The following is an 18,399-nucleotide window of genomic DNA, read 5'->3' as shown; positions in this document are numbered from 1 at the left end:
CATCAGCTCCATCACCGCTGTCGCCACTTTCGCTTGGGACTCTAGGGCACCTTGTATACCAACCACAAACCGCCACAATTCATCGAAACATCAAGTATGTTTGCTCATACCATGTTGTTAAGAGCTACCTGATTAGCAGCTAGCACCAACACTTCCAAGTTCCGCTACCCAACAGTACGGACGATACGGATCAGTACGGAGATCAGTTAAACTTTCAACAAACCAACAAACCAAAGACCAGTGCATTACTACAAAAGATTACATGATTGGATGGCGGATAACTTACAACTACGTACGACACAGTCCGGTGTTTGCAGCCTCAGGATTCAGCAGCAGCAGCAGCAGCAGCAGCAACGGAAGCAGCGACAGCAGCAGCAACGGAAGCAGCAACAGCAGCAGCAACGGAAGCAGCAACGGAAGCAGCAACGGAAGCAGCGGCGGCAGGGACAGCCGTTGGCGGCGTCGTAGGCAGCAGGGCCGGCTTCTAGGTGAGGAAGGAGACTGGCATGTGTGGGGCTAGATGCTGCTTTCCACTTGCTGTTTGAAGGCAACAGATAGCTGAGTAACAATGGAAATGGAGAAGATGAGGAGTATCAGGTGGCTCATGTTAAAAGTTGTCGTGCGTACGGCGGTAGGGGTTCATTGATGCCCGTGATGACCGTGGAGGCCCTAAGGTTGGCGGCCTGATGTGTATTCATCCGGAGTTATCATCATCAACTTATTTTGCATGCCAAACTAAGGAGTACGCGCCCTCACCCTGCATGCCCCGTATGTTTCCCTGAAAATGCGTTGCATTAGGTCTTTTCGCAGCATTTTTTACCCAAACATTTGCGATGTGTAACTCATTGCTTGCAACTAGCGTATCATACCGTTAAGAAACAAAATATTAAAAGAAAGAATGCCTTAAGAGGACTTACCTCCCAATTCCCAACAGGATCCATTTCCGTACATGTACAGCATGCGCGGCTGTGCCAATACGCCAGCCTAAGACGAACACGTGGCGAGTCCTATTGTGAATACCTCTAGCTCATCTTGCTCACCTATCAGCAATACGCGCATGAACGCATGCCCCTTGAAACCTCAGGCCCCCGCACTCCTGCCACCTGTAGACGCCAGTATTCCCACGCGTCCACGCACATCCATCCAACTCGCCGCAGTGGCCCTACCAAATCCCCTCGCTGTTACATCGCATGCCTGTCAGCAAAGAAGTCGCTTACTTCGGCACACACGAGCGCGTGTTGCTCCTGCAGTATGTACGTCTGTACAAGCAGCAGTACATTCTTCAACCACTTGCCAACAGCGGGGCCTCGGCACTTGTCCAAGAGATCCTCTTTTAACAATATTACGGCGCATCCCGAAATGCATCCCGAAACGCATCCCGACAAGGCAGCAGTAGCCGTCGACAATTAGCATCCGCCCTGCCAGCCGAATCTCCCGATGCCGGGGATAACCACGCAGCCGCTGCGGACGTGAGAGTGGAAATAAAGGAACAGCAGCAGAAGCAGGAGAAGCAGCAGCACGAAGCACATTTACCAAGGAAAAACAATACAACAGGCCTAATAATGACTCATTCACATTTGAGCCAGGTATTGAGACGAGGGGCAGTATTAAGAAGTACTAGAACAGTTCCTTCTTCTCATAATCATGAGGCACGGCTGGTTCCCTGAATCCCTCGAATGCGCTGTCAGTCGCATGTGTCGCTGACTGTTATGTCATGACTTCGCGCGAGCACAAGGAGTTGTGGGAATAATTTGAGCAAGCCAGAGCGGAAAGGGCTTGTACCAATCGGCGGATGCATATTCCGTGGTAGGCCCTGAATACTTACACTCACTGAGACCATGCATTAACCCCATCGACACACGGGTCGCTTACCTGCCCTGGGCCTTGTCCACTTGAACTTGGACATATCCAGTGTTTATTTGTACCTGATCGAGCGTCCGGTCCAGGGGCAGCGGAAAGGAAACGAGGGGGAGGTCTTGAGGGTGTACGACGGGTTGTGGAGCCGCTCGGCGGCAGTGTTTCCGAATGCCCTCGAAACATGGAAACGACGGAGGAGCGGTGCTATGCAAGATGCAGCATATCCTTAACATTAATGTACATACAGGCATACATCTGCGGGAATGGAGTTTTCTTGCAACTGCACCCAACAAGGTGATTATGCTGGCAATAGGGCCGAGGATAACGAGTTTAATGATTAATAGCAAGGTTAATGATTGACGGTCGACGGTTGACGGTTAAGGGTGAGGAGTCGGTTAGCGGGTTGTGAGCAGAATGGAAGCGCCCCTCGTTCTCCGTTAGTTCGTTTACCGGCTAACTAAAACAGGTGCCCCAGACAGTCAGGCATCTACTCGGACATGATTTGGGAGACGCACAACCGATACAACAAAGCTGCAAAATACAGATACAATACCGGGTCTGAGCGCGGTGTGCCGGGTGCAGCCTGACCCAGGAGGCCACGCCGGTTCCCAAGACGGTCGCTGCCTCCTTTCTCGCCGGAACTAAGGGCCCCCTGCCAGCTTGTGTCGCCAGTCATGGGAGCTGTCACACCACCACTGCGTGACACGGCATAGTCGGGCAGGTGGGCGGGCGGATGATGGTGGGTGCAACAGGGTGTGTGCGACGAGTACTGGGGCAGGGCCCACAAAGTGCACACTTTCCCGCATATACTCACGCAGGCAGGCAGGCAGGCGGGTAGGGAGGTAAGCCTGGAGGGGTGACACGTGTCTTGCATGGAAAGCTAAGGATAGATGCAATCCGGGAGTCGGAGGAAACATGCCTGGAATTCCCTACTCAACACCGCAAGTGTGGACGAACACGTTCCTCTCTTAGGATGACGGGTGGCCGGTGGCGCTTGACGATGTGTAATATTAATCAACACAAAATTAAAGAACACCGTGATGCCAGTACGACGACATAATTGAGAAGCGACGCCATACCTGGGAACCGTTACGGGGATTCCTAGTGCATCAGCTGAGCTGCCGTCACCGCCGTGGACTCGCAGCTTCAGGCAGTTCACCTACGACGGACGTCGGGGTGCGGCGGATGAGGAGGGACGGAAAGCGAAAGAGGGTTTGTAGTCAGCTTTTAGTCCGACACTTGCTTCCTGAAAGGGCACCGCACAGCTGCCACGCAAAGAGATTGGCCGCGCCACTGTCTACGTCGGCGCCACGATAATATGGGAGTCATGTATGTCCTCCGAGGAATCAGCCATTAAGGCCAATAAGGCTCCTAGTCCCTGAAGGCCCCGAAGGCAGCTGCCATGCCAAAACCCCTTCACCGGTGCTGTCGAGGCCTTCGTCGCGGTGTCGTACGTCTCCTCGTCATCCGCATCGACGTCGACGCTTGCCTTTGCTTGATTAGGCACATCGACGGCAGCTCTGAAACCCCCCCAGGAGCCTCCCGAACACACAGCAGCGCCCTTCTCGGTGCTGAGGAGCCGTGAACGGTGAGTAACGGGATCTACTGATGTACTTGTGGTGGGCTGCTGCTGCTGCTGCTGCTGCTGCTGCTGCTCCCGCTGCTGCAGTTGCGGTTGGCCGCGCAGTCTGCTTGTGCTGCTGGCACCGGAAATGGTACCGGAAGGGGCGGCGTCGTCGCCATCGCGCGGGGCGGCGGTGGTGATGCCGACGGCAGCGTCAGCCGTGGAGGCCTGGGAACCGATGTGGCCTGTTTTGGCAATGGCAGTGGAAGGTTGGAAGGGCGATACCCATCAACCGTACGAGGATGCACTTGCACGTTGCAGATGCCAAGGATCATTATTCCTTGGTGGCCGTTGGTTGGCGCTGGCTGGCGTTGCACGGATTGGCATCAGACCTAACGGGTGCATGAGCTGCCGATGAGTTATATATCCTCAGTTCAAGCCATGGCGCCGTGTGTGTGGAGCTTATGGTTAAGTGAGGACTCCATCACAGTATCGTACGTGCACTTGTAATCCTTTTAAGCGATCTTACCCTGGACGTGACTTGGCCGTGACTTGTCCGTGTCACACATGTCACACATGTCACACAAAGTGATAGTACATAAGACATTTTTGCAGAAAAGGAAATCATCATCGGCTTTCGACTAAGCCTACGCCGAAGCGCTCTATCTACCCGAAGCGTTTTTTTCCCCAAGCGGTGTTGTCTGCCAGCGAATTGGTGATTACGGACCTTCCTCCCCAAACAGTTTAAACGCGTCCATTATTGTCTTCACACCGGATCATGCAATAAAAGTTGGGTCACGAGGCACGCAACGAAGGCTCATCGGATCGCCGTGCTAGGAATCCGATGGAATCCGGCAGCAATCAAATCGACAGCAGCAGCAGCAGCAGCAGCAGCAGCAGCAGCAGCAGCAGCAGCAGCGCCAGACGCCCCGCCAAAACCGCTGCAACCAGCCCGCCCCTGCCTCTGGTCGTCACAAATTCATACCCCCGCTCAAACGAATGCCTTGTCACCAACACCGCAACCAGAAACATAACACACCTGAAGATTGCACACCACAAAAAATTACTCGATTGCAGCGCTAATACGACACGGCACACCACAAGACAGCACGCAAAGCCACAGGCAGGCCCCAAGGTAAGCGGCACGGACAGGCCACTTCCATACAGGCACGCGCTCAGACACGCACCTGGTACCACGCCTGGGCTCGTGACCGAAGGATTAGCCCCGCCAGCAGCCCCGCTTTTATACTGCTGGGAGTTGGACCCCGGAATTCTCGCAGCACCTGTCACCAATGATAATTCATGGCCAGAATTGTGACCACGATGCCGCGGTAAAAGTACATTAGAAGATACGGCGGAGAGCCGGGAAGCAGCAGCTATAGAAGCAGCAGCGCATAGTTGAGGGAGTGTGTTGCATCCTTTGTGTGAGTGTGAGTGTGTCGCAACCTTGTTTCCAGTGCTGGTTGTGAATGTTGCCTCTCGTGTGTGTGTATGAGATGAAATTATCCCGGCATAGCATTTGTGCTTTGAGAAACGGATGCGACCTCCTGGATGCATGATCTGTCGAACTATCGCTCATCCATAGCCGAGTCACATAACCCGTCTTGACTGCCCAGTAAGCCCCCAGGCATTTGCACTGCCTCTTCGGGCTTTGCTATCTAGGATCCACGGAGCCCCTCTGTACGTGTTCGTACATGTCCCGTACAGGTACGTGCACGGGTCACATGGGTGGGTGCGGCAAGTTACAGGTCCATTATTCGAAGACGCATGCCATGCGTGTTCCCAGAGGTTTTCTTCTCCACCTCGCCCCCAGTGGGATTCTGTTCCCCACCATTCCCTCCTCACACTCCAATATTCGAAACCAAGCCAAGGGTCAACGGCATCAGGCGACCTCTAATAGAGCGTGACGCACATACCAGTTTGGGCTGAGAACCCCAGGATGACCATTACCGCAGCCGCCAGCACTGCTGCAGCCCGACAGCGCGCCAGCGACGAAGATGGCGGCGCCTGCGGCCATAGGCCGCTGTGTCGCCGCCGTATGCTGTGGGCTTGGACGTCGGCTGCGTTGATCATGGTCCGCATGGCGAGTTGTCGTACGGTACGGTATGATGGTATGACGAATGGGATTAGGGACAAAGACGGGGCCTGGTCGATTCCTCCAACAGATGCGCTGTTAGGCGACCAGTGTTGAACAATGGGTGCGTTTGCCTGCTAGTCGCCGATTTTGCAAAGGCATTGTATGGGGGAGGGTCAGGTACTCAGCTGCTTTGATTTTGCTAAAGGATCGTGCGGGCAAGGGGAGGGGAGCCGATAGGACAGTTGAAGTTTTAAAGATTGAGAAGATCAGACGCTCATGCAACAATGCAGAGGCTTAGCTTAAGAGCATGTGAAAAGGTGTGTGCCTACCGCGCACAAGGGTGCGAGGCTGGAAAGGATTGGACCCAAGAGGAGTGAACTAGAAAGGATTGGAGAGGCAACGCACCCACCTGCTGTTAGTAAATATCGTTATAAAAACATTTACGGATCCTACTATCTTCAATATAACTTATTAGACTGGCACGAGCAGTACTTTTAGTTCATTAGCGATACTGGGAGCTTGGCCGTCCAGCTGACTAGCTCGAACAACCAAGGCTAGTTAGTCGATACGAGACTGAGTGTCCTTGCCATCAGTGAAAAACTTATATCTGGACCTCTGGGTACGCGGTATGTCATTATGCATGCACCTTTGATTATGTTGTACCCGTATCAACAAGCAACTTTCTTGGCAGTTGAGTCGGCGACGAAGAACGCGCTGCGATCGCTGTGGCAGTGAGCGAGCAGTCTGTAGTATCATGCGACTGCAACAAAATATATTAAAAGTCGTATGAAGCGAGTAATTGTGTTTTACTGGCGTGTTGGGTGGCTGTAGATGCCCGCAGACTTCCGGTCGATGTGCGGTACACGTACCATAGCGACCGGCACGGCCCGACATAGCCTAACTGCATACGACAATGTCCATCTCCACATACTTGAAGACATCATTTCGCATGCGTCATTCGCCAATCGCTTCCTATGCTTGCAAGGAATGCAAACTGATACCGGTACTTTGACTTGACTTGGTTGTAGATTTTTCCAGGGCGTCACCGACGCCTCGCAACCTTGGACCTCCAAAATATCACGCCTGCGGAACTCGAGCGTACGACGAACGGCCCTTTGGAACCTTAAATTGACCTTGGACGCTTGTCAAAGAAGACTCGATGTCGATTGTGCCTATTCCACAGGCAGATTCGAGAGGATCTAAAGATTGCAAAACATATTGTTGAGCCAGGTCATCATGTTATCAATCTGAAGTCCTATTTCCCCGGATCTTTGAAAACCACGTATTCTTGAGCTGGTCAGGAAATACATACTTCTGTCCCAGTCAGTTGGCTGCCCTCATCATAGATATACTTCAAGCAATAGTCGCTAAACAAGAGGGCAGCGCGCAAACTCTTAAGAAGTGCAGCGGCTAACGACAGACTCACAGATTGCAAAACCTAACACAGACCGAAAGGTGAGTGCTCTTCACACCGCCGACCATCTGATCCACCGACCATCTCCTACACGATAAGGGTTTAGTGTAACGCATGCGGGCGACATTTCCGCTTCCCAACAAATCAAGTGCTTGTCTTTTGCCTTTTGTCTTTTGTCTTTTGCCTTTTGCCATTTGTCTTTTGCCTTCCTGTCATGCAAATCTTTGCAATATATGACTATACGTCCCATAATTCTACTGTGCGCTTGGCCCAGACGTGCGCTAGCCTCCAGGTCGCCCGGTGGACAGCGACTCCTGTTGATCGCCTAGAAGATGAGTTGCACGAAAGTTCGGGGTCTGAGCCGCGCGGTGACAGCGGCGGCACAGCGCCTGTTAACGGCGGCGATCCTGGCCACGGCAGTTTTGGCGCTATGTCAGCTGCATGTGATCACCGTTGGTGAGTGGGCTTGAGTTGTCAAAATCCGTTTCTTATGTGGGGTCTTCAACACTGTGTAAACAGGTTTGATTATGTTCCCGCCTCGCTCTGTGCTTCGACTGTTGGATCAAAAGTTACTCGCTGTTTGATCTTGAGTGTTGCGTCACGCGACAATCAGAGTTATATTCATATAATCTACACATTTCAATATGTATGCCAGGGGCTACGTCGGCGCTGGTGTCGCCGACAAGGATTGTGGCTCGCGCGCGCGAGCGAGCGAACATAGGAGCGATTCACACTCCCAATATCTCGTATTCTCTATTGAGTGATAGGATAAGTAATATTTTGCTTTATTTTGCATTTTTATCCTTTTGGGGCAGCCTTATACTGGCCCTAGAGCCTCCGGCTCGTATGGGCCCTTATGCCTTCGGAGAGTAACGCCAGCTCTTGTGACACGCGCATACTCAAACCCGTTTACGCGATGATATGTATCTTTCATTCTCTGATTAATTCTTATCACGCAACACCTGGCCATGGCCGTTCTGGAGGTTGTATGTTATCGCGCCGGCTGGCTGGTCCCGCTGGCTGGCTGGCTTATGTCCTCTGTTTATGCCAGCATGAGTTCTTCTTCAAACAGAACATGTTATGCAAGTTGCTGCTGATGCTGCTGTTGCTGCTGTTGTTGCTGCTGATGCTGCTGCTGCGCTGGGTGATCGACCGTTTGCGATCCTGATTTGACCTCAACCCTTGTAGGAGCCAGCCGCGACCTGTTGACTTCCGGTAAGTAGGTCATTTGTTTCGGGCCTTATTTGAACCGACATCTCTGAAAATATCTTCGAAAGCAAATTCCTGCAACTTAATATGCCGACCCGGATTCGTAAGAATGCACATATGTGCGCGAGACTCACGTTAGCTTTGCCCTGCTTATGTAAACCATTCTGTACGACTGCGTACACAACAGACGGGGGTCCTGTGAACGTTGGGCTTCGCGTGAATGTGCCCGATCAGGGTACGCCCTCAAGTAATGCAGGTAAGACAGTAGCAGCTGTGACATTGTTAGCCTATTTTACCGTCTCTGTGCCGTGTATGTGTCTATATTGAGTAGCACGTCATGCTTCAGTACTGAGACCGCACGGCGTGCGTGGGGTCACGTGGGAATGTTTCGGCCCGTATATGATTATTATCTGACGCGATTTGGAAGATACAGAGCTGCGAGATGATATTGTCTAGCGAACAATTTTCCATCATTCTCAGCTATTTCTCCGATGTTGTAATGTCTGGCGGCTCATGGCTTTACAGGCACGCAGCAGCCGCAGCAGCCGCAGCAGCAGGCCAGCAATGGAGGCGGCGGCGGCAGCAGCAGCGGTGGAGGTACAACAATGATTTTGACTAAGGGCGTCCAGGTGGTGGTTCCATGTACGGCAGTCAAAGTTGGTGTCGACGGCAGTGGCGGCGGTGGCGGTGGATGCGCCAGCGGCAGCAGCGGTGGGGGAGCTGTTCAGGGCGCTGCGCCTGGTGGCGGCGGCGGCGGCGGGCAGCAGCAGCCCTCCGGCACTGGCAGCGGCAGTGGCACTAATGTGCATGTGACGGCGCCCTTCACTACCGTCTCCGTCGTCGGCGGCCGCAGCGGTGGCGGCGGTGGCGGCGGCGGTGGCGCCCCCACTTCTCCTAGCGCCGGTGGCGGCGGTGGCGGCGGCAGCGGAGCCGATGTGCAGGTCACGGCTCCATTCACGACTGTTTCCGTTGACACTAAGGTATGCTGTGTCAAACCATCTATCGTACCGCCATCCAGGCGGTAAGTAGTACGAGTAGCTCTACACCGTACCATACGCCCAAGCGATGCTGCATGCATTGGATGTATGATGTTATTACAGGGTGGTTCACCAGCGGCCCCCTTTCCCGAGGCAGTCCCTGCTCTCCCCTGCTAGAGGGGCACCCTAATGCATTCACCTCATCCAATTTCAGAATGTATTCGGTGGGTTCAGCAACTCACCACCAGCATCCAATGAAATCTAGCGGATCAACGGTGCCACAACTTAGTTCCTGGTCAGCTCGCAAGTTGATACAATCACGTCCTACACTCTTCATAAGATGGGAGGCCACCTCCCATTTCAACACTCCTCAAACACCCGAGGATTCGGCTGGCGGATTCGAACTAGGACACTTCGGGAGCAGAAGTCAGCTTAACGTCTATCATCCGCCTACAACAAAACTGACGAGGATGGGATTTGAACCCACGCCCTTACGGACTAGAACATTTCCTCCGGAACACCGGATAGTCCTGAATCTAGCGCCTTAGACCGCTCGGCCACCTCGTCACATGTCGACATATCAACTTCACACGTAATTACATAATTAGATAATGCGCAGGTTGTTGCAGCTGATGATGCTGTATGTTTGGCACCGGAGGGTGCTGCTTGCTCCCGCAGTCTCACCCCCATTTCTCTTGTTTATGTACGGTACTTTGCCATGGCAGGGGCAGTGGAGCTTCGGAAAGACTGTCAATTACAATCCGGGCAGGTAAGGTCGACGGAAGGAGGGGTACGAGGTCGGGGGCACAACCCGGTCTAGTGGAATGTGTTTTAATTGTTTTTTGCGTTTGATGTGAGTTCTTTGTGCTGTACTTAACACGCGCCGAAACAAGAAGACATGGTTATGCCCCCTAGGGCTTAGGTATGCCCACGTCATGTTCGCCTTGCTTGTCATTCGAGCCGCGTCCACGTTGAATGTCGTAAATCCTTTTAGGGGCACAGTTGATGATGGGCGCAAAGCACAACAGCCCATTTGTGATGTGCATTTTCCGCGAGCGACACGAGCACCGTCGTCGTTTTCAGCAGTGACTGCAGCGAGTCGACTTGTTCGACGTTGCTTGAACTAGGCGATTGCCAGTCCATACATGCCCTTGGGCCTTCGCACCCCAACATGTGTAACACACACGCACACAGATATGGCTGCCACCACGAGCCCTATACGGCCCCGGCTGGGTCAACATCCGCACAACCAACTGCCGCTGGCCTTTAGAGCCCTTCCCACTGGCCTTTCTCTCCTGCCCTCCTTCCTTCTCCCTTCTCACCCTTGCCTCACTCGGCGCCTGCCCTGTTGTCTGCGCTTTATCAGCAGCGGAGGCTGTTACGTTTGGGGTCCTTGGTTCTGGGGCTACGGCTGCGTGGACAGACGGAAGCTGCAGCAGCAGGTGTGTGATGTGCAGGGGTTGATAACGGGCGGGTATCGGTTGGAGGAGGGACGGGGGCAGGTAGGTGAATGCGCGGTGGGCAGTGCGGAAGCAGGGCGGGCGCTGTCAGGTGCATGACCGTACATTGCGTAACCGATACCATCTCTGCAACCGTACGCCGCGCAATCCGATCATTTCGCGACGTATTTAGGTACTGGAGTCGCGGGTTCTTTTCCTACCGTCCTGGTCTCGGAGGACAGAGAGAGCCCTAAAAATGTTCAGGCTCAACCTTCTCCGCTTCGCACTGCATTGTATGGTGCATTGTATGGCTTCCCGCGGGCAGGTGTTGGGCGGCGGCGGCGGCAGCAGCAGCACAGGTCGCACGTGAGTTCTACTAGGGTGCACGGCAGGTGGTGGGCCATGTAATCAGGTTTGTGTGTATGGGTCTAGCCAACCCATCTTGCATTACCAGCCGCAAAGCTTAAGTGTGTGTCACCTAATTGTCAACCCTATCGATCCGCATTGGACTTTTTGGCTACGATCCAGTAGTTATCTATCGGCAGATCGCACTTGACTTCCTCCTGCGGCCTCCCTTACCCCCCTCCACCACCCCGCGACGGCAATAACGCGAATATATTTATTACTGGCGTCCGCGTTCGCTGGCGCGCTGGGTTGCTGCCGCAGCCTACAGAGCGATACCAGGGTAGGCGGCTACTGCACGCTAGGGATGAGTGATTCTTAGGCGGCACGATGCATTCTAATTTGAGATTTTTGACAGCGACGTGCTTGGCAGTTGCGTATGACCTTTGAGCCTACCTTAAAGAAACAGGGAAGGTTCGCGTCCCTTCTTTGAATCGTACGCTAGTAGTAAGTACGCTAACGACGCGGTGAGATCGCACCGACTAGAATGATTATTGCAGGGATTCTCATAATTTCTTTTGGCCTGCTCAGTTTCGGGGTCTCGAGCGCGAATCCATATTAGCCGTCTGCTGTGCAAACGTCGATCCAACCCCTGCCTGCCCTTTCCCCTCCTTCTTCCTCCTACAACCTGGCCCCGACGCACGCAGGGAGTTAGGTGGGTGCCCTACATCTGTTTACGGCGAGCGGGCTGCCATTTGAGGACTTTTCGGCGTAAACCGGCAGGCGTGTCCAGCGACGAACTGCTTTGTCTTCTGTTCTACTTCTTATATTGCTTCGTACGGAATGCGGGTATAACCCATTTGAAAATGCACTGTATAGATGGTGCCTCTGGTAGATGGACAGTGGCCATTCAGCTGCCACATTCCCTCCCACTTGGCTCGTTACGTTTTCCCATGTTTCTTGCAGCGGTAGCGTGAGCGCCCCCTACACCCGAGTTACCTGGGGCACTGGACGTCGCCTCCAGAGCACTGGTGACTCCGCGGGAACTGCCGACACGGGGGCTGGCAGCCGGGGGCTGAAGCAGGTGGGGCGGTGAAGGGGGTTAATGGATGGGGGGGTGAGGGGGAGTGAGGGGGATGGGGGTCGCGTGCGGGGTACATAGGCAGATGGAAGGAAGATTGTATGATAACTCAATTGAGTTAGCGGTTTGCCGAAGAATGGAGAGAAGAATGGCGATGGGACTTTGCCCGATGCATGACAGTATTCTTGTGAACAGCGATGTTTTCTGATGCGGTTGCTTGTCCGGATCCCCCAACCATTTCCCCGGATGATGGCGTTTGGATTGGCGACGGCGACAACCCCAACGACAACAACAATGACAACGATGACGATGGTATCACCCCGCGCGCGGGCGGGTCATTGCGGATGTATGTATGTATCACCCGCCGCCAGGTCGTCGTCGGCGCCGGTCCCAAGTACGGAGAGTTGGTTGAATTCCGTTGGGTCCTGACTGGAGTGTGCGAAGAGGGCGCAGGGCTGATCAAGTGATACACATCCACAGTCAAACGGCAAAAACATGATCAGCTTCCTACCTTTTTTATTTGGTTGTCGGTTTCCCGTTGTTAGAAATTGTTGCCAGGCGTGTACCATGTACCAGACGCGCATGGTAATCGTCGCAACCCACACCGCGTGCTACAACCGCAGGGGCTATGTGAATGTCGGCAACAGTGTTCGGGTGCGCTGGAACGCTGGCGGCCGCCGCCGCAATCTGCAGAGCGGTACCCAGGTAGGCAACTGGCTGCCTAAATAGGCACGTGAGCTGGTTAGCACACCAGAGCGTCCTATAGTACGAAGTCTTATGGCACGTACAGCTGCCCTCAGGTCCAGCGCCACTAGTTCAATTTCATTCGTTTGTAGCCTGGCGCACACGTCGGGGTTGCATATCGGGGTTGCACATCCCGGTGGCGGTATCCCGAACGTCTCCCCCACCCCATGGAGCTTCCGAGCAATCATGCCAATGCATGTCAGGTAATGCAAGGCGGCGCCCTACCAGTTATTAAATTGCCGATTACTCCCCTCTGCCATCGGATCAAAGCCTGGACTGCCAACGTATGAGAAGATGGGTAGAAGGAAAATTAAGCGTTCGTGACAGCGTCTCGCGTAGTGGACTGTAGCAGCGGATTCCTGCAGCTCCCTGTCCTCGTAGCACGCCATCAACAGCAGGGTAGCCGCAGGATTATAACAATGGCCACAGCGGGAGTCGAACAGCGGTGCTGCGTCGTGTCGTCGTACGTACTGGCTTAACTGGATGTACTGCTGTATCGCCGTTTGTGTGCTTCGATGGGTGGCATTGGCCGCAGGGTTAATTCTGTGCACGGGCGATGCTATGGGCTGTAGATTCAAAAACACGGATTCGTTTCATATCGTTGGTGCAGATTAAATCGCATGCACGTCCTCTTGACCCGCACTCGCGCCCTGCTTCATGTTCCCTCCCTCCCCGCGTGTTACCATCACGTCCAGGTTTCTGTGAATGCCGGGCCGAGGTAAGATGAACGTATGGCAGCTTGGGACTTGCCAAGTTCTCTTGTTTGTTATTTAATTCGAAGCCATGGACAAAACACTGTCGAGGAATTCACAAGCGGGAGTTGCCTAGGTTACACAAGCTATGGCGGGCTCGCAGCCAGCTACCACCATCCAAGCCTGGCGTGCAATTCCTTGGAATTCTTCTTTCTTGCAGCGGTAGCGTGAGCGCCCCCTACGCCCAAGTTTCCTGGGGACGTCGGCTCCAGAGCACTGGTGACTCCGCGGGAACTGCTGACACGGGGGCTGGCGGCCGGGGGCTGAAGGAGGTGGGGGGGCGTTGGGATGGGGGATTTGGGATGACGGGGTTGACAGGTTACGATGTCCGGAAAGGTACATTGCAATGCATACTTGGGTTTCATTATCCGTACCGCACTGTCATCTGTGAGGTCTATGTGGGCCCCCGCGGCTGAGGTTCCCACGCTCTGCTATGGCATAGATGCCCAATGAGATGGTCTCGGAGCAGTCTGGGCCATCCTCGTACCGCAAGCAAGCTCAATGTTGCGACGTGCCAAAAGAATCCTGATCCCCCTGGATCAAAAAATCTCGGCGAAATGCATTGTTCTTGGCGTACGGCCGTATGGGCACGCCTTTAAGAATGTGCATGCGTTGCAATGGACATGCCGGACGAGCTGTCGACAGTGTGTTTGTGTGTGTTTTGCAGCTTCTGGATTGATCGATTCTCATTCGTTTCCTTCCTCAATTTCTTCCTCCTGGTTAACACGTCCTGAACCACCACCTCGGATGATGGATGATCTCCTCGGAGCCCAGGTAGTGGTCGGCGCGGGTCAAAAGTGAGTTGCGTTTGATGAACGGCCTGTGACGGTAAGGCTGCAGAAGTTAGAGGTCACACTTGTTACATGGATCCAAAACGGTCCTAAAGTACTATGATTACTTTTGCGATTTACGGCATCCTCTCTCCCGTGGAAGAGCCGCCGCTCTGGGCATGACGTAGGAACTTTACATCAGACTCCCCGGGTTTAAGCTCTTGCGTTTGTGTGACGTATGGCCATTAAACCGTTGATCTTCTGCTGAGGACGACTCCTTGGCTACCACGCCGAGCTGACGGCATGATGAAGTCGCAGTTTAGTGCACGCCGCTGACTGCACAACATGCGGCTGATTTTCCTTTTGCGCTGTGCACCCTGGGGTCGTTCGCCGTCTCCGCCCGCAGCGGCTTCGTCTATGTTGATGGACTGGTGGGGATGCAGTGGAGGGGCGGTCGCCATCGCCGCAGCCTGCAGAGCGACGGCGGCACAAAGGTAGGTGGGATTAAGGCATCCCAGAAGCGTCCCACCAAGCTATAGGTGGGACGCTTCTGGGATGCAGCGTGGCTATCTTGATGATTTAGGGCCTAGGATTTAGGGTTTTACGCGAAACAATGTAAATGCCGCACATCTCCGTTGTTGGGGAAATAGCACCCACTGCCATTTTCCCCTGTCGGAACTTGGCCAAGAATAGCTGGCTGGACGAGAATTTTTGGGTTACAGAAATGGGGAAAACGTTAGGTGACTTTATGGCTTGGTAGTTCAAGTATGTATTTGCACCAGGTAGGGATCGATTTCGGGACCCTTGTGGCATTCCGCATAAATTCATTCGGTATGATCAGGCAATTTTAACGCGGCAAAACCAAATAAAAGACGTAAAGAGTGAAGCGAGGAAAGTATCTAATGGAAGATAGCTACGCTGCGTGGATCTATCGTTGATGTCATGTTGTGCTCAAAGGGTTGACCCAGAGCGACACCTTTCCAGCTAATTCTGTGCTTTGGGTTTGCCATCATCTAAACCCTATTTACAATGGTATCACTTCCCCTGCATCGGTCTGCGCGTCATTCCAGAATTTCCCTACGCACACGCATCCCAAACTCAGTGTTGACAAGCACACTCCTGTCCCTCCCTCCCCTCCACTCGAATCCAAACCTCCGCCGGGGGCCGCCATACCCAAGGTCGATGTATCGGCAGGCCCTAGGTGAGTAGTACACATTGAGTGGTGGGCCCACTTGAGTGGTAGGTCCTCGTACGACATGCGAAGATTATTAAATTATTTGTTGCGTTGCCAGCCATATTCTGTACAATAAACTCTTGCCAATTGTTCTGCTGGCCATTCCTGGGGCAACCGTACGCACGGAAGCATCGAAATCTGGCGTGCAATTTCGATTCCCCGTTCTTGTAGCGGTAGCGTGAGCGCCCCCGGCACCCAAGTTGAATGGGGCACTGGACGTCGGCTCCAGAGCACTGGTGACTCCGCGGGAACTGCCGACACGGGGGCTGGCAGCCGGGGCCTGAAGGAGGTGTGTGTGGGGGGGGGGTGAGATAACGGGATACTAACCGTGAAACCGTGCAAAAACGCATGTGTGTGTGCGTTACACTTGCCAGCCGAAGGTTGTCGGTAATGTTCACATGTAGGATGTACAATGTACATGCGTTCGTCATTGTGCTGGCCGATTCAGCCACGTCCTGGTATACACGACTTTTCTGGGATGTACGACAGTGCGTGATGCATCACAGGACTTTTCTGGGAAAAAACAGCGCTACGTAGTGCATAGTGCATGGCGACAATAGCGGTGTAATTGGGCCTTGCTTGGGTGTTGTTGGGTTGGATGCGAGGTCGTGAAACGTGAAAAGGCATGGTATGTGGTGCGTGGAGTAAACATATCGCATGCAAAGTGCACTTAAAACCTGTTTGTCGCCTTCGTTCCGGTTTCGGTTTCCAATCAACCCCCGATCCTTGTGACGCCGATTCAACGACCAACTACCAACTACCGCGGCAACCACAATGGCGGCTGCTGCACTGCACATGTTTAAATGACCATGGGCAAATGTGTCCGCCTCCAGGCTTCCAGGTGAGGTTTGCAATTGAAAACGGTAGGAAAACGACAGTGCTACCGAAATAAAGGGAGGCCCTGGCATGCTGGCCTGGCTGAGAATGTTATGGGGGTAACGTCCGCGCTTCGAAGCACTTGCGATGCTCTTACGATCGGCTTGAGCGAAGCACATGCGCATGAAACGCAGCCGTCTGCCGGTTTTTCACCTTGATGGTGGCGTGGACGGACATTCATACGTTTCGGAAATCCTGTGAAATCCCACATGCCACCTACATTCGCACCCGTACAGCAAGGGCAACAACTACCCAACAACCACCGTTACAGCTCCAACGACCACCGTTACAGATACCAACAAGAAGGTGAGGATATGCCTGGCCAATTTGGGCGTCTGCGAACTGCAGCATGTGGGAAATCGTGGGGAACTGCTGGCCTTGTTACGCGAGAGCCAAACCCTAAACTGCGGTACAGCCAACTCGGGGTACAACCTCCGAGTTTGGTTGATACCTGTGTGGCACACCAATTTCCATGCAATAACATATTACATAATATGTAACATGTAATAATATAATGATAATGATAAAATAATGATAATATAGTATATGATTGTATATATACGTATGGCCCGGGCTCCTGGCCGGTACGGTCAATACGTCTTGATGGCCCAAAATAGTACCAAGTGCTTTTCGGCCGTTCGCTCACGCCGTGTACAGACGACGGTAAATACTGACTGGGCGGACGTGACGGTGAACAAGGGCGACGGCAGGTAAGGCTGCAACGGTAAGGAGGGACACGCGGTTAGGGGTTAGGTATTGGAGGTTAGAATTTTGATAGTCGGGGACCCCGTGGGGGGGGGGTTCTGATCACTCTTCTTCACATTCTGGAGTCCCACCAAAGTCCTCGCTTGTCCGGGGTTGTGGGTAGATATACTCCTGCTGTGTGCGACACGGACGGGTGCATGGGTGGGCGCAGGATGCAACAGCTCCCACCTCGCACATGCAGCTGTATGTTCCTGATCCACCACATCCTGAACACCATAGCACTCCTTAGCAATGGCTGGTGCGGTCCATGGCTCCCATGCATGCACACACCTATTTCTGATGCCGGACTACCTCGCGTTTTCCTGCCTCCTTGCGTTTTTGTATTTTCTCTGCACAGCAACAGCCAAAACAGCAATACTAATACAAACAATAACAACAACAACAACAACAACAACAGCAATAACAACGGTAACGGCAACAGCGGCTGCGTCACCGCTCCGTACACCAGGGTGACTTGGGGCAAGGGTTGCAAGTGAAGAGGGAGGGTGTCCTTCATAGAAACATACGGAAGCAACGAGGGTCGGGAGAACAGGCGGAGTCGTAATTTTTGAGAATGTATGTAGTCGGGCTTTAATTGTTGAGACAGTATGTATAAGGCGAGAAACAGCAGTCGTATGAATTCGTTGAGGTTGTGCACATGCGTTGCAGGACGTGTGTACTTTGCGTTTGTAATTTGTGTACATGTGTTGAAGAACGCGTGTAATTTGTTTCCTCATAAAGCGTTGCGCAGGTAGTGCGTTGCTGGCAAATAGAGCAGCGGGATGGGGCTGTTGTAAATAAATCGGGATGAAAAGCATCTGACCTGGTTGTGCCAGGGGTTGATTACGTGTCGTTGTTTTTCCGCTCTCGCCATCGCTAACGTTAACACAGCCTGTAAGGATGTGTTCATGCGGTTACCGAATGCCGATGATAGCGCGTTTTCTCCTCTTGTACATGAAGCTAAGTTTACATGAGGTTATTGTTGGCGTTACAAGAGGTATTGGCACGGGTACAATACTTGCATGCGCGGTTGGCAACGCAACGGCAACGGCAAGGGGCGAAATTCGCACGTTGTTCCGTGCGTGATGTTGATCCAAGCCCAACGACATTATTTTTTGCGATGCAGTGTAGTCCTTCTCGACCTGTAGGGGAAGGGAAGTACCTCCCCTGTGTGAAGTTCATGTTGTATAGCACTCTCGTCCAGCACGCCTCCTTTCCCTACTCGCCATTGTCTTGTCCGCCGGCTTCCAACCCTGTATAGCGTTGCGAGTGTCTGCGGGAGCACATGTATCCAGTCATACCAAAACGATCTAGCAGGG

The 18,399-nt window shown here is 53.3% G+C and overlaps 2 protein-coding genes across 2 annotated transcripts; one reads left to right on the top strand and one right to left on the bottom strand.

The window, feature by feature from the left end:
* Positions 1-1,406: 1,406 nt before the first annotated feature.
* VOLCADRAFT_95796 (uncharacterized protein) lies at positions 1,407-4,179 on the bottom strand (the record flags this gene model as incomplete). Its single annotated transcript, XM_002954880.1, has 7 exons — positions 1,407-1,461; positions 1,873-1,975; positions 2,446-2,552; positions 2,937-3,016; positions 3,278-3,396; positions 3,565-3,666; positions 4,149-4,179. 7 exons carry the CDS (start codon positions 4,177-4,179, stop codon positions 1,407-1,409), a joined length of 597 nt encoding a protein of 198 aa, XP_002954926.1.
* Positions 4,180-8,726: 4,547 nt separating this feature from the next.
* VOLCADRAFT_95795 (uncharacterized protein) lies at positions 8,727-17,577 on the top strand (the record flags this gene model as incomplete). Its single annotated transcript, XM_002954929.1, has 18 exons — positions 8,727-9,142; positions 9,777-9,867; positions 10,468-10,540; positions 10,863-10,903; positions 11,587-11,594; positions 11,846-11,963; positions 12,332-12,354; positions 12,584-12,665; positions 13,400-13,422; positions 13,617-13,728; positions 14,231-14,253; positions 14,633-14,720; positions 15,690-15,749; positions 16,294-16,301; positions 16,573-16,642; positions 16,994-17,046; positions 17,283-17,339; positions 17,439-17,577. The coding sequence occupies 18 exons, from the start codon at positions 8,727-8,729 to the stop codon at positions 17,575-17,577; spliced, it is 1,485 nt and encodes a 494-aa protein (XP_002954975.1).
* Positions 17,578-18,399: the final 822 nt, after the last annotated feature.

Source organism: Volvox carteri, assembly GCF_000143455.1.
Source record: "Volvox carteri f. nagariensis unplaced genomic scaffold VOLCAscaffold_47, whole genome shotgun sequence".
NCBI lineage: Eukaryota > Viridiplantae > Chlorophyta > Chlorophyceae > Chlamydomonadales > Volvocaceae > Volvox > Volvox carteri.
This window is presented reverse-complemented; position numbering and strand designations above follow the sequence as displayed.